This window comes from Phragmites australis, chromosome 4, assembly GCF_958298935.1.
Source record: "Phragmites australis chromosome 4, lpPhrAust1.1, whole genome shotgun sequence".
NCBI classification, from domain to species: domain Eukaryota; kingdom Viridiplantae; phylum Streptophyta; class Magnoliopsida; order Poales; family Poaceae; genus Phragmites; species Phragmites australis.
Window position 1 is genome coordinate 14276718 of NC_084924.1, and position 16378 is coordinate 14293095.

Here is a 16378-nt window from a genome sequence, read left to right on the forward strand (position 1 = left end):
CCTATATAATATGATGCAAACAACGTATTATTTCATTTTTTTCACATAAAGTCTTAGAATTGTCTCTAGGCTTTTTAGGATTTTTTGAATTTTTTATTTTTTTAAAATTTTTAATTCAAATTCGGTTACCGTTCAATTTCTAAAATCGAACTAGAGCGGTAAACTCAGTATGCGTGAATTTCGACCGATTACCTGCTGAAAAGAACCCTGGTTTGGCCTAGCATCTAATGAAAAGTTTTTTTTTACGTCGCACGTCTGTTCGCAAAGCATGTCCCAGAATTAACGAATATTTCCTAATTGGTGCTATTTAGGGACTCTTGTCAAAAGTAGTATAGGTACTACACGGTATGACAGTAAGAAGTTTCCAAGGGTGAAAGTTTTAGTACAGAATTTCTGCAAAAATGCTCGCCCCACACTGTCCCGTCGTAGCAGAAAAAACAATATTTTACAGGCCACCGATGTCGAGCGACACAAAGGCAGACGGGGCCACAGCGCGGACCACACGGTGTACGGTAGCAACGCAAAGACAAAGCCTCGTTCGCGTCCACGTACCTACCCAAGCCAAGCGCGGAGCCACAGCACGCTCGACACGGCCGCTGCCGCTGCCCGCTTCCTCCCTTCCATTTCACGGCGACCCCGAGACGCCGACCCATCCGCATCACCATGACTTCTAGCCGCCCATCCTCCACGCGGACGCACCACCTCGCCATCGCATCGCGCGTACTCCCCCAGTCCCCAGCCTGTAGACACACGGAAGGACCCCGAGAGGCCAGCCTCGTTTTCTCCGGTCCTGAGTTCCTGCCGTCCTGCGCCTCGAACCGAGCAGAGCCGCCCGCCCACGACCACGAATCCCTCTCCCCCACTCTTCCCGCCACACACCACCGCAGAGGCCGAGAGGCTACTCACTCGTCTCGCACCGAGATCCCCAACTGCCGCGCGCCCCGCACGGCATGCCGGCCTAGCCCTCTCCGGTTAAAAACCCCGCCTTGCTCCCCATTTTATGGCGCTCCCGCGCGGGCGCGCGTGCAATAACCCCGTCCCCAGCGCCTGCTTCCTCCTGCTCCTGCTCCTCCTCCTCCTCTCCGCATCCTTCCTTGCCGCTCCGCGTGACTCCTCAACCTCCACCAACCGCGCGGTAGAGGAGGGGGCGATTATTGATGGTGATAGTGGGTCGTCGTCATCGTCGGCCTCTGGAAACTGCGAGGAGCTGCAGTCCATCAAGGGCAGGGAGGCTAGGTGCCAGTACCTGCGGACGCACGCGCGGTGCTCGCCGGTGGGGTACGTCGACTACCTCCGCCTCTTCTACTGCGGCTTCGCCCGCGCGCCGGCGGCCGGGTACGCCGCGCTCCTGCTGTGGCTGGCGCTGCTCTTCTACTTGCTCGGCGACACCGCGTCGGAGTACTTCTGCGCGTCGCTCGAGGGGCTCTCGGCGGCGCTGCGGCTGCCGCCGGCCATCGCGGGCGTCACGCTGCTCTCGCTCGGCAACGGCGCTCCCGACGTGTTCGCCAGCGTCGTCTCCTTCGCTTCGGGCGACGGCGGGGGCGTGGGGCTCAACAGCGCGCTCGGCGGGGCGTTGTTCGTGTCCACGGTAGTCGCTGGGGTCGTCGCGCTCGCCGTGGGCGCCCGCCGCGGGGTCGTCGTGGAGTGGCGTGGGTTCGTGCGCGACCTCTGCTTCCTCCTCCTCGCGCTCTGCTATTTGCTCGCCGTGCTGGTGAACGGCGAGGTCACCGTCTGGGCGGCCGTGTCTTTCGTCTCGCTCTACGTCGGCTACGTCGTCCTCGTATGGACGTCACACTGCTGCGCCGAACAGGGCAAGCCGCTGGTCACCAGCCTCTCCGCGCCGCTCCTCGATGAAGACGACGGCGTCCCGTCGCTGCCGTCCCACTCCAAGACGGCGGCGGCCGGCCCCACTCCAAGGGGAATAGCCTATCTGCATTGCCTCATGCGCGCGCTCTGCATGCCGCTGTACCTCCCGCGCCGCCTCACCATCCCGGACATCGCCGCGCACCGCTGGTCCCGGCCCTACGCCGTCGCGTCCGCCGCGCTGGCGCCGGTCCTCCTCGCCGCCACCTGGACCTCGCAGCGCAACCCGGTGTCCTCGGTGCGCCACAGCCTCGCCGTGCTCCTGGGCGGCGCGCTCCTCGGCCTCCTCCTCGCCGCGCTCGCCGCGGCCACCACGGACGCCGCCTCCCCTCCGCGCGGCCGTCGGCGCCGCGTGCCGTGGCTCGCCGCGGGGTTCCTGATGAGCGTGCTGTGGGCGTACACCCTGGCCCGCGAGCTGGTGGCGCTCCTGGTGACCATCGGTTACATGGTCGGGATCAAGGCGAGCGTGCTGGGAGTCACCGTGCTGGCGTGGGGGGACTCCCTGGGCGACCTGGTCTCGAACGTGGCGATGGCGGTGCACGGCGGCGCCGGGGGCGCGCAGACGGCGGTGTCCGGGTGCTACGCGGGCCCGCTGTTCAACACGGTGGTGGGCCTGGGCCTGTCGCTGTCGCTGGCGGCGGGCGCGCAGCACCCGGCGCCGTTCGTGGTGCCCGCGGACGGGGCGGCGTACGAGGCTATGGGGTTCCTGGGCGCGGCGCTGGCGTGGGCGCTGTTCGTGGTGCCCGTGAGGGGGATGCGCATCGACCGCGTGTACGGGCTGGGACTCATCACCATCTACCTCTGCTTCTTCGCCGTGCGCGTCTTCGAGACGCTCGGCCTCTGGACATAGCCGCTCGCAGTTGCAGTGACACTCCCTGCCTGCCTTGATTTATTTCTCACTGATCGTGGTAGAATCAAACTGGTAATGGTAGATCTAGATTGGTAAATGATAGCCAAAAAAAAAGATGAAGGCTAGATAATCGTGTATATTACTTAGTAGTAGCACTACACCACAAGTAGGTGTTGATTGGTCGGTGTTGTGCCAGTAATTCTTTTTCTTCCTCGTCACTTCTGGGGAAAGAAGGGGCTTTGACTAGAGGATGCAGGGAAAAACATGTTTGTTGTATTCATAAGCCGTGACAAATAGTAGCGGCACCAAGTGAAAAGGTTGGGCCTGTTTGATTCATGCCCCCAACCGGCCGAAGCCAAATTTTGGTCAGGGCCAAAATCAGGGTAACGTCAAATTTTGGTTTGGCTTTTGGTGTTTGGTTTGACGTAAAACCAAAAGTTTAGCGGGTCAAAATCGGGTAGATGATTAGGCTGTCTAAGTTTTGCTTAAAAAAGTTGTAGAAAAATGTTAGCCGTCAATTTTTTCCGAGACAGTCAAATGTTGGTCTCGTACCAAACAGACGCTAAGGTTCGATCGCAAACGTATATGGTTCTAAGTTTTTGGGTGAACTAGTCATTAGGCCCGTCCATGGGTTGGGTAGGCGGGCGCGTGAGCCAGAGTCGAAACACCGGAGCGGGATTTTCGGGAGCGGAACACAAACGAACGAAGTATGAGGTAAGTAATTTCTGCGAAGTTTAGAGATAGTCTGTAGAACTGAGGCAGGATATCCTGTCTAAGTATGTATTTTTAGAGAAGTTAGATCTGTTGGTTTTAGCGCTCCACCATAGCCGAGGGTCCGTGGTCTCCCCTACCAGTCCCCCACCGCGGATGGGGGCGAGCACTTCGCGGTTGGCGCGCGCTTCCTCTCAAGTCTGGACGAAACGACGCCATCTGCCTTGTCCCTTTCCTCGGAGCGTTTGGCGTTGCTGTCATGAGAAGGAAGGGATCTCCCTCCCTCTCCCTCTCCCGGAGTAAGCTTCTTGACGATCGAGGATGCAAGACGGGATCCGTCTTGTTTACTTGCAAAGAAACAAGCCAGACCTTGGTCAGATTATGATCGCAGCTCCTCCTTTCTTTGCGTCAAAATCTGTCAAGTTGCAGCGACCCATACGTGTAGCTTCGTCGGCGATCTCTCCTCGTTGGTTTGCGACGTGGATTTGATCAAGCAGCGTCACCCGACACAAGTAGTCACAACAGCTGAACGGCGTTGACCTCTGAATAGAGCTGGTTACTTGCTTTTGCTGCGCTTTATATATGGGTTATATATTTGCCTGGAACGCGCTTACAAGACGGCAGGTAACTTCGGTTCAGGTCTTAACGCGCAGAAGGGAAGACCTCGGGCTCGCCGTCGTCAACAAAGTGAAATGATTTTATACTGGTGCTTTCGATTCTTTTCTTCTTCGTTCCGTGGATTAGTTAGGAGAAGCAAAGCATGGTATCAGCTGCTTCCAATTCTTTGGAAACAAAGCACTCTGGACCAGGGGCGAACACAGACCAAAATATTTGGGGGCTCCTTCAACCATGCTACTATGAAATAAATTATGTCCTATAATTGGGTGGATCGAAGTAATTTCGTATAGAAACTTAAAAGGGAAAAATATAAAACACATCAAACATAAAGAAAAGACAGATAGAGAATATGGTCCTACAAAACCAATGAATAACAGCATAACACACGACGGATGATGGTAGCCCATTATTCCTCTTGATAAGTGGTATATATATATATAACATTAAACATGGTAAATTAGCGATATAATAATTTCTTTCGAGTTTCAAATAATTATGAACATTAGAAGAGAATAGAGTATACCAATAATTTAGTTTCAGACACTAACATATGACGTTTTTTCATGTCTTCAAACTGTTTTATAATTTTTTTCATTGCTAATGTTTCTAAATATCTCATTCTCAGTGTAGTATACCTTCAAGTCACTTGAGTCAATCATCACCCATTTTGTTGCATAAATCTATCTTTATAGTAGCCATCGCTGAAAAGATCATCTCAACTAATGTCATTGCCATAAAAATAATCAATGTTAGCTCAATGAGGTGACAAATCAGTGGAAAAGTTATATTCTTCCTAGCCTGAACTATATTTTCAGCAACCTTCTAAGATCGCAGCATCCACAAAATTCTATCACATCCATTGTCTCTCATATCCTGTGCCGATGTGCTCTGCTTTCTTGTTTTGTTCTTGAGCTGTTCCGAGTTTTTGGATTGGACAAAGGCGATCTTTCACATCCATGATCAAACTCATTGCTTCAACAATGTCTCAATCCTTCTTTTTGCAAAGCATGTGATAAATCATCTGTAATGCTCAACAAATCTATCATCAAATGCATGATAAATACAAAATCAAAGCTTTACATTTTACTAATCAAACTAAATGCCCACCATTACATGATGGTTTAATAGAATCCGCACATACAATATCAAGCGCCTCCAAGATTGCCTCACACATTTGGTATATACGTAGCAATGTTTTAAGATGTGAACCCCATCTAGTATCTCCTGGCCTAGTTAGGTTACTTTATTGGTTCAATCCTCTTCCAATTCTTATTTCACCTTTCTCCACCTTTTCTATTAAGACATCATGATGTTTTACCAGCAACACATCATTTCTCATACAAGATACACTTAAAGTGCTCACTATTAAAGGAAGATATTTAAAAAAATCTGCAATGGCTAGACTAGAAGTTGCAACAGTAACAATCACTAACTGTAATTGATGGGCAAAACAACGTACATAAAAAGCGTAACAATTTTCATCTTGAATCAGATTATGCACGCCATTAAATTCATCTCTCATTTTTTAAGCTTCATCGTAACTCTGCCCACAAAGCCTAGAGATGTTTAACTTATATCTAGAAATCATACCGACCAAAGCTTTTTTTCAATGCAATAGCTTTACACTTTTGGACATGTTGAAGTCCAAGACATCACTCCATAACCTTTCCTTGATCATTCACAAACTTGCATACCACAACTTATTCTAAGTCAGTAATACAAAATCTAAAATTATAGAAGCACAACAAAAAATTACAATGTACTAACTACTAACATCAAAATTACAGCCATTTGCTCCTTTATTGATACATCTCGAGACTCATCAATAAGCACCAAGAAGTTCCTACTCCAATCTCATCCATAATCATTGTTGTGACTTCTTCTGCACAAGCGTAAGGTCCTTCTGAATAGTAATAAATATCATTTGACACCGTGTAGAACCTTTCTCATATGCATTCTTCACCTTCCTTTTTTTCATGTCTTTGTACCAGTCAACCATCTCTCTAAATTTAAGCTTGTTGAGGGAAGTAGAATACTCATCATATCCATGGAAAGGATCACCTTGCTCAATTAGAAACCATGCAACATTTAAAGAAGTAGTCAAGTGAATCTTCATAAAGTCCTCGCACTTCAGCCTTGTAATATTGTGAGCATGGAAAGCACCATGTTTATCAATTTTTTTTCCAAAACCTTCTTCTATTTCTCATAGCCAGCCTTTGAAAAGATATCATTCCCAAAACTTTTAGGCTTTTCCAGCTCAAAAAAAACATAAAAATACAAGAAAAACGATGCACCCTTTAAAACACTATACTCCAACCAATCATTTTTCTTGAACTAGTGTTGTTGGAAGGATCTTCATTCACCTTGTTGCCATTTGCGAGAAAATATATGACCCCTTGGTTGAGTTAGACCATTCAAAACATATATCCTCTTTACTTGATCTCTAATTTCAAATGGATACTCATCAATTGGTTTGCGATTCCCTGGATCCCCAATGATATCTGAAAGAATCTAAGGGCCCTAAAAGGGGGGGGGGTGAATAGGGTACTAATAAAAACTCAAACCAACTACCGAATTCTAGAACAAAGAGCAACCTTAGCCTAGAATGAATAAAAGCAACTAGACGACCTAACAAGCTAGAATGATAAGTAAAAACATGCAAGCATATAGAACATAAGTAAAGTATGGCATTGAAACTTGCATGAAGGAAATGCTAGAAGCAAAATACGGAAGGTAACAAGAGTAGGAAAAGGGGACACCGAGCTTTTCCCGAGGTATCGAAGAGTTGGCACTCTCCACTAATCCTCGTTCGAGCATCCACACAAGAGTGTCGCTCCTCTTTGAGTCACCAAGACTCAAGTGCTCACTAGTGATTGACACTTCTCCATCTTCGAATTTGCGGGCATCAAATCAAGTACACGAGCTTCCCGGGGCTCCCACATGACCTCCAAGAGCTCACCGAGAACACTTTCAATCTCCACGACCGATTAGGTGTTGTTAACCACCAAAAGTAACAAGCTAACTGGTTCACTTGATCCCTATCAAGCCTAAAGAACAGCTAGATGCACACTCGCTACTCTTCAAGCACTAATAAAATCCTTAATCTTCAATTAAGAACTTGTAAATCACCTCAAGTGCTCTCCCTTGCTTCTAAATGACACCAACTGTGTATAAATACTTCTGGGTTGCAAGAGAGACGTATAAAGTCAAGTGATGAGGTATATATAAGCTAGAGATCCAAATCTAGCCGTTACCCAACCACTTATATTTTTTGTGAATACCGGATGGTCTGGTGCACACGCCTTTGTCATCACCGTACAATCCGGTGGGACTACTTTTCTTCACGTGTTGTCTGCCATCTGTCAGTAGCCGTTGCAAAATAGTTCGGTATTACTTCACATAGTATCACTGGACAATCCGGTGACTTATAAATCATTTCTTCCAAAAATACTAAGTCACTGTTAAATAGTCCGGTGGTAACTTCTTTTATATCACTGGACAATCCGGTCAGTTCAACTTGGATTTTCTTCAAAAAAACAATGCTTCTGTTAAATAGTCTAGTGTATGCGTCCTTCTGATCACCAGACAATCCGGTGAGGTCATTTAAAACCTTCACAGAGAGGGAAAATAGTTCGATGAGTTTAAACCTTCTCACACCAGACAATCCAGTAAGAACAAATTTTGTGTAACTCGTTCAATTCAATCGACTTTGAGTTCTCACTTCTCAACTTCTCACCCATGAGCTTCTATGAGCTGCCTAGTGCTAGATTTTCGCAAGTATGCATTCAACTATGTCTAAACTCAACTAAGTCAAGCTACAACACTTAGCCCCATTTATAGTACGGTAAAAAAAAACAAAAAGAGACCTGTCTACCTCTAAGTGTCCTTTATCATCTTGTGACACTTAAAACTAGAAGATCCTTAGTCTTGACGTAAATATCCTTTTGATCGACCAATAGAATTTCATGAGGGAAAAAAAACCCATTCAACCATTGTGTACTAAAAAAAATTTGATTCTCTTCAAAACATACGCATTAGTCACAATAATACAGTTGTCACTAATCACCGAAACACTTATCACTTAACTAAGGACCTAGATGCCACAATATCCGAGAAACTAAATTCCACACTTGGTTGATTTGTGCTCTGACCAGTGTGTGGAGTACTACTTAGTATTGACATTGCTAGAAAAATATGTGATAGTGTTCTTTTATTCATGTTGACACTTAAAAAATAGATATTTATAAGAAATATTGCAACATTAATCACAATTCACAAATGGTTAAACATTAATCTCTGCCCTCCTGCAGATCCACCACTGCCCTTGACGGGTTAGGGGCGCCCTGGGCCCAGCTGTCTGTTTCTTTCTGCTGCTGTGCTGCTGCTTACTGTTTACTAATGGTCATTAGCGGGGAACAACAACAGAATAGCGGCATAGCCATGATTGCCAGCAGATACCAGTAGATGGTTTGGACGGCAGGGGATTTCTTCCCTTCCTCAGGGCGCATGGTGAGGGGCCACTTTGGATTTCAGATCGCAATATGATACAAGTAGCTCCCCTCGGAAACTTGCAGTCTACGGGCTCCGTAAGATTTCTCTTGCAACTTGCAGGACATATTTACCCAAACGTTGCTCCTGCGATTTTTTTCATGATCTTTGCATTTTGCACTATTGGCGTTGTCGACACTCGAATTGCAAGGCCGATTGGCAAAGCCACAAGGAAGTAGCCGAGCCTATCAGGTTCGAAGCTCCGGTGTCACACACCTCCGTTAAAAATAGTCTTCAATGAAGGCTCCAGACTAGGGTCTGGTTCTAAAAAAATAAAATAAAAAATTGCAAAGCCAATTGTGCATGCGTTCCCAGGCCGGGCCTTTCGTCTTCTCAGCAGAACAATCGGCCCAAACAATCAAGGGCAAAATGCATCCCCACACAACAGCCAAAGAAAGCAACCCAACCAAACGGGCGACGCTGCGCAGTGGGCCTAAGCGAGCGAGATGGTGAGTTCGTTGTCGATCCCACCACCCAGAACCGGCTCCTCAGTCCTCCCTATCCTTCAGCCGGACCACGGGACCAGGGGCAGCAGCGCAGCGACGACGGCCATGCTCACCGCCGCCATCCCCAGGCTCCGCTTGGTGGCGCCACCGCCGCTGCGGAACCCTTCGGCCAGGACCCACTGGCTGCGGCCCCTCTCCTCCTCCTCCTCCACCCACGTAACGGCCGCGGCGGCAGGGGCGGGGGCGCTGGAGCCGCCGGACCTGTCCCGCCTCGCCAACGCCGCGCGCATCTCGCTCTCCCCTCAGGAGGTCGGTCAGCACGTTTCTTTATTTCTTTCTCCGGGGCTCTCTAGATGAGACTAAGGCTGATGCTTGCTTGTGTTTTGTCTGCTCGCTCGCCAGGCCGAGGAGTTCGCCCCCAAGATTCGACAAGTGGTGGACTGGTAATTTATGCTCCCTTTTCTCTCTCTGGATAGTTCATGCGCCGGTTTTTGGTGCTTGCAATTTGGACTTGTTGGATTCCTGTGAAAAATTAGTGTAGAGTAAACTACTAGGAATACCACCCCACCAATGCGTTGCTGCGCGTTTGAAGTATTTGTCGAACTTGGGGAATTAGAGAACAAATATCGTAGTTCATTACCAATTTTACAAAAAGAAATTCGTTGGGTACTTGGAAATGTTGAAGCATTGTTTGTATAAGTGTTGCACGTTGCTGTGAGAACTTGCACCAGATTTCATTCGGAGTTGTCAATTAGTAAATAGAACAAATATCTTCCTTGCATTTCAGCGTGATATATTGTCCAATAACAAAGGTTGAACGATATGTCCTCCAATAGTTTTAGAAGTTTCACAATTTGATGCCTCTGTGAGCAAGTTATGATATTCTATTATTGATACCAAGGTTGCTGGGCTTACAGTTTACATGTGCCCCATCATTCTTACAGAAAAGATAGGCCATATTTATCTGTTGCATACGGTTTTGTGAATCATGTACTCCAAGGTGCTAAATGGTCAAAAACATAAAGGAACTTCCTGATGACATACTGATTCAACAAATAGAAACTAACGTACATCAAATGGGGTTGAACCAAAACATCACATAAACTCTAGTCAAAACAACTACTACGGGAGCTTGTTCGATCATGTAAAGGACTTTTGATGCAACCTTTGTGTTCCCACTATGGTGCCTATACTTTAAATATGGATTTAACAGCAGTTTCATGTGCCTAACTTGATGGTATTTTGTTCCATTATTTACCTAATATGAACAAAAGAATCATCACCGATTGAGGCATTCCAATATAAGTCCTATTTTTACTCCAAATAAAAAAAGATAGCACTACTTGTATTTTTGTCCGAACAATTCAACCTACCGAGTCTTTTGCAGTGTGTAAAACATGAGTCACTTGGTCACACTAAACTTAGCATCTAATTAGGTGCATCGGCATCGCAGATTCACCATGAAAAAGGACCAATGGCTTTTCACTGTTGAAGAAGATGGTGCGGAATAGAAAACTCATGAAAGGTAGCTTTAGAGGACAAATGTGACAATGCTATGTAGCTTTAGAGGACGAATGCGACAATGCTATGAAATGTTTGTTAGTCCTAGTCATCACAAAGTGGAAGGTAGCTTTAGAGGACGAATGCGACAATGCCATGTAGCTTTAGAGGACGAATGCAACAATGCAATGAAACGTTTGTTAGCCCTAGTCATCACAAAGTGGAAGGTTCTTGTTACTGTTCCGTGTTAATGAAAAGGCATAAGGCCAGTATTTTGGACACTTTGAGGGTGTTGGATTGATGTTTGTATGAGCTGTGAGAAAAATGCTTGACAGATTTTTTTTTTGAGGGGGGGGGGGGGGGGGTTGAACTGAGCTACTCATTGTTTCTTTTCTTTATAGGTTTGGGCAACTTCAGGCGGCTGATCTTGAGTCCGTTGAGCCCTCACTTAGAGCTGGTATGCATCTGTTTCTTCACATTTTCATCATTGCTTATTAGCATCTCTTGATTTGATACAATTTGGAATGCTGTGCCGTTTTAAGTGAATGTGATACTTGGGCTCGACTTGCCATATGATTTAGTAAGTTTCTTGGTATAGGCTCTGTTTGATACAGCTGAAACTTATAGGTTTTTGCTGAAAAGCGGCTTTTGCTAAAAGTGGCTTATGCCAAAAGCTGTTGGTTTTTATGAGAAATTTTTAGACTCTTGGCACACCAGTTTTTCAGAAAAGTCACTCTCAACCAGCTTATCAGCTTTTAGTTCATTTCATCGGAAGTTAGCTTTTCAGTTTTTTAAAAGCCTGCCATAAGCTAGCCTATTTGTTTCAGCTTACAGCTTCTGAGAAGCAGAAGTCAGCAATAAGTTGTGTCAAACAGGGCCATAGTCCCAAATAGCTGTCACAATAGAGGACTTTTACTGTCTAACTAGCACTTAGCCATTTGCTTCATGCCTTGGTTGAGCGCTGTATTCACTTAACCATTTGCTTCGCGCTTGGTTCAGGGATGTTTGCTCCAATGGTCTGGGTAATATTATATTATCCATGTTAATTTAAATATTTTAGAATAAGTACATTATTTGTTTACTTAACAAAACAACTTACTAATGGTTGTTTGTACCTATTGCTTTTGAACTTTATAAAATCGTGGATGCTATGTCCTGTAGTACTGTACTGCACTTGACAGCACACGTGAAAAGGAAGCATCATGGGAGGATAATAATCTCATCAGTTAATTATGTTTTGCACAATTAGTTCTGAGTTATAGTGTGCAAAAGAGCATGGTAGGAAGCCTTCTGAGTTCTTGGAGAAGAGGTCTATTTATTTTATTTTTCGATTAATTTGATTTAGTGTTTCTATGCTTTCATCAAATATTTGATTTGCATCGAGAAAAAAGTTGTACTATGATGTAACCCCCTTTTTTTGTCTCGAGCTGTTAAGACTTGAGAGTTCCTAGAAGTGCCCTACGTGGTATTTTTGCCTATTAACCTTTTTCATGTTCCACTATCTCGACCACAGGTACAGCGGCCGGTAGTTCTTTGAGAGAAGATAAGCCTGAAACATTTGCTAACAGGTAAGAAAGCAATTTCTCTTCCATGTTTTTCTCTGAAGCATTGCCATGTGTTGCAACGAAAAGCTGAGTGCCTTTTTTGTTTTCCTCAATGCAGAGATGCCATAGTAGAGGCCATTCCAAGTTATGATGATCCATACATCAAAGTGCCAAGAGTGCTGAACAAAGAGTGACTTGTAGTCTGTATATCAGAATTTTTAGTTTGTTGAAATTACATGCCATTGTACAACGAAGCGTGGTTAAACAAAACTTTGATAGCTGCTGAAGATTGAACAGAGCAAGAGCAAGCTAAGTTCACTTTGGTGTCATTTCGATTCGATAATGTTATGATTCAAGATCTTGGGACAGGACAGATTTGGGATATCTGCTTGAGGAGATCCTTTTTTTGTTTTGGTGGCAGGAGATCCTTTTTTAAGACACCTGCATATGCTTTCTCACAAGTACAAATGAGTGCATTCTTACAGCCACTTTAATACGTTTTACATTCCTTGGAGATTATGCTCCACACATCGCCGGGTCTAGCCTCAGAGGCCGTCGAGACCACGAGGATAGGCGAGATCCGGGCCCGGGACGGCCGGATCCGGGTAGCTGTAGCACAGCAAGAAGCGTTGACCAGGAGGAAGCACTGGATAGATCTGCAAGAAAAGAAGAGAGAGCGGAGGAGAGAGAGGGAGGAGGAAGCGCCGGACGCAAACCGCTTGGTGTGGCCTTTCGCCACCGCCGCCGTCGCTGACGGGGCCGCTGGCGAAGGGCGAGCGCAGTGGTGGCTTGGGCGCTGAGCTGTTGTTGCTCCCGAGTCACCCGACGTAAGCGACGCGAGGGCCTCTTACATCAAATTGTTCATTCCAAGGGCATCTACGGTACCACGTATACATATATTACATCCTTTCTGGATGTCGTTCCAAAGTACGTACAGTCAAAATTTTAAATACTAATATACACAAAAATAATAGTAATGAATTTATCGTAAAAAATACTTTAACATCATTTAATTTTTATCTACTTTTACAAGAGAGTTATCAAAAATAATAATCAAACGTGCTTGTTAGAGACTGTGTCGATATTCTAAACGATAAGTAAAATAGAATGAATATAGTAGTTAGAAGAATAGTTTAATGATTGATACACGACGTCCTTTGTTTTATTGAGATTCTTAGAAATCTCTATCGGTTCGCAAACACAATTGAAATACAATTTCGTGATCTGAATCTCTAATCATTAGAAACTTCTCAAGTTCTTCTGGTCCTTGATTATTTAACCTTTATAATATCTCGAATTGGATCTGATTAAATACGGGTATTATGGGCATTCCTTCATTTTCTTTACAGAGCATCTTAATCTTATTTTCCTATGCAGCGATGGAAAATTGTTGACATGAGTCCTAACACATTTCGGGTGGAATCCTTGGGGTTATTTAGACTATCTCCGACAGAAATCTTAAATGTCCACACTCTAAAACACTATTACAACATCTCCTATCACTATTACAGTCTCCCTTATTCCATCCATCTCTAACAGAAACTCTATATCTTATCCACTATCTTCTATCTCCCATATTAAATTGATTTTTACCCAACCGCCATAACCGCCGTAGCATCATTGTTTTTTCACTTGTTCCCATTGCAACGGGTATTGAATGGCACGGTTAAAATTCGTGGTACGTTTAAATTTCATTTATTTGGAAATAAATATATTTTTTGGCAATAAATTTTTGAGACCGAATTTTTTTCGCCACTTGCCACTACGCAGTCACAAAAGATTGTTTGCACCGTACGAAACGATGTGGCTTCCATTGCAATTTAGCTTGTAGAGGAAGGAGGCCAGTAGTCTTGCTGCAGAAGCCGCACCATCGCACTACATATATGAGGCTGATGTAATCTCACTTGCAAGCCAGCCAAATGAATCATCGTTCAGCCTGGAATCAGTACTTGAGAGACCCGTGTTTCTCCAATCATTCTACCGATGAGGAATATGAGTTGGTCTTAGTGACTCTCAGGGCCTGGCATGCGGACGAGGAAGCATCACAGTGGGGGCCTTGGGGCGGTTCAGTGTCGGGTCATCGGCGTGTCAACCGGAATCGATTGGAGGGCCACAATAGGTTGTACAACGACTACTTTGCCAATCCAGCGGTGTACCCCGACTACATTTTCCGTCGCAGGCAATTTTGGAAACAGAAGCTATCTTGTGTAAGTATTATGTAGTGATGGTGTGTGAGGTGCTAATGCTCGGTGTTCGTGCAGGTTCAAGATGAAATGTGATCTTTACCTCAGGATTGTGCAGGCAGTTTAGGAGCATGAGTCGTGGTTCCAGCAGAGGAGGAACGCTGCAGGCGAGCTGGGGCTCTCCTCCTTGCAAAAAGTGATTGCGGCATTCCGTATGCTAGCATACGATGCTCCAGCCGATTCTCTGGATGAGTGCCTCTGGCTAGGGGAGACCACCATCGTTGAGAGCATGAGGCGGTTTGTTCGTACCGTTGTCGATGTGTTCGGTGATGAGTACCTCCGTGCTCCGAATGAGGAGGACACTGCTCGCTTGATTGCTATCAACGAGCGAAGATGGTTCCCCGGGGATGCTGGGAAGCATTGATTGCATGCATTGGAGGTGGAAGAACTGTCCGACGGCGTGGTCGGGTTCTTTCACCGGCCATGTCAGCGCACCGACGATCATTCTAGAGGCGGTGGCGTCGCGGGACCTGTGGATTTGGCATGCCTTCTTCGGCATGCCAGGTTCTCTGAACGACATCAACGTGCTGCACCGCTCACATTTCCTCAACAATCTTGCCGCTGGCGAGGCCCCCAAGGTACAATACTCCATTAATGGACACCATTACACCATGGGGTACTACCTTGCAGACGGCATCTATTCGGAGTGGGCCACGTTCGTGAAGCCCATACAATCTGTAGTTGGGAGGAAGCGGCAACACTTCGTGGTTCAGCAGGCGGCAGCACGGAAGGATGTGGAACAGGCCTTCGGAGTCCTGCAGTCCCGGTTTCCCATAGTCCGGGGGGCAGCGAGGTTATGGGATCAGGAAACCCTTAACAACGTCATGACCGCCTATATTATCATGCACAACATGATAATCAAAGATGAGAGATCGGATGGGGAAGTCGAACGCATGTACGAGGGTGCTGGTGAGGTTGTGGAGCCGTTGCACGACCCAACCCCCCCCCCCCCCACTGCAAGCATTTATGCAGAGGTATCGTGCTATAAGAAGCAGGCAGGGTCATCAGCAACTCCGTGACAACATTGTTGAGCATCTCTGGTAGCTCCACGGAGGAGAGTAGTATCAACCTCATCTTGTTTGATCAATAACCCTGCTTAGTCCTGTGCAAGTGCGTATTATGTTTAGTAGTGTGTCATATGCAACTATGTTCTATGTAAGTGCGTCACAATGCAAGATGAACAACGAAATCTACAATGCATACATAACAAACCTTGACACGAGCGTTAGAAACAGGAAATGCAGCCCTCATGGACAGATCAAATGTACCAGGGGGAACCAGGCGCTCCCCCTTTCTAACAGCACCATTCAACAAAACAGCTCGAGCTTTGAGGACTGAGAAAATTCTACACATCAAAAGTGTGAATTGATTTGTAAATATTTTTTGGACTGCATTAAGATGGAATCAGAATGTGTCCTGTCCTATAACACAGAACATAGAAACAAAATGTTATTGATCAGCTTTATACTATGCAATACCTCTCGAGCAACTGCAAAACCAAATCTGTGGCCTGGGGATTCCCACTTGACTTTGCACGTAGTTTGGGAAATAGGAAATGCACCCAGCAAAACATTGAGACGCCTTGTAGTACATCAGAAAAGAATTTATACAAGGAATTACAAAAGATAAAATTTAGCAGCACAGCAAGATAGAGATACTGCATTCGGACAAATTAAACACAACGAGGGATGTAATAACAAACCAACAAGCAAATCCGGACATGGTTTCATATGCATCACAAACTGGAAGGTGACCAGGTAGTACTGAACACCACTTGCAACAGGAAGACAGGAAGGCAACAAATTCATTCCACTACAACTGAGAAGTCATTCCACTACAACATGCAAACAAAGCCATCTGTCACAGGCTACATAACACAGGAGAACAAACTGGTTTTGAAATAACATAACACAATAGCATATACGCTTGGACAGCACTTATTAACCACATAGAAAGGTGCAGATATGTTTCGCACAACCTAATTCACAAGCAAGAGCGTAAACTAGACGGATGACCAAGAGGCGGCGCGCCTAGCTGCAATAATGCTCTGCCTGA

General features: G+C 45.9%; 3 protein-coding genes across 3 annotated transcripts; all 3 read left to right on the forward strand.

The window, feature by feature from the left end:
- Window positions 1-588: 588 nt before the first annotated feature.
- LOC133915774 (cation/calcium exchanger 1-like) lies at window positions 589-2996 on the forward strand. Its single transcript, XM_062359075.1, has one exon. The coding sequence runs from the start codon at window positions 1001-1003 to the stop codon at window positions 2711-2713; it is 1713 nt and encodes a 570-aa protein (XP_062215059.1). The 5' UTR covers window positions 589-1000; the 3' UTR covers window positions 2714-2996.
- Window positions 2997-9013: 6017 nt separating this feature from the next.
- On the forward strand, window positions 9014-12516 carry LOC133915775 (glutamyl-tRNA(Gln) amidotransferase subunit C, chloroplastic/mitochondrial-like). Its single transcript, XM_062359076.1, has 5 exons — window positions 9014-9345; window positions 9439-9479; window positions 10938-10993; window positions 12050-12104; window positions 12199-12516. Exons 1-5 carry the CDS (start codon window positions 9037-9039, stop codon window positions 12272-12274), a joined length of 537 nt encoding a protein of 178 aa, XP_062215060.1. The 5' UTR covers window positions 9014-9036; the 3' UTR covers window positions 12275-12516.
- Window positions 12517-14343: 1827 nt separating this feature from the next.
- On the forward strand, window positions 14344-15450 carry LOC133915776 (uncharacterized). The gene has a single exon (XM_062359077.1). It carries the CDS (start codon window positions 14671-14673, stop codon window positions 15340-15342), a length of 672 nt encoding a protein of 223 aa, XP_062215061.1. The 5' UTR covers window positions 14344-14670; the 3' UTR covers window positions 15343-15450.
- The last annotated feature ends 928 nt before the right edge of the window (window positions 15451-16378 follow it).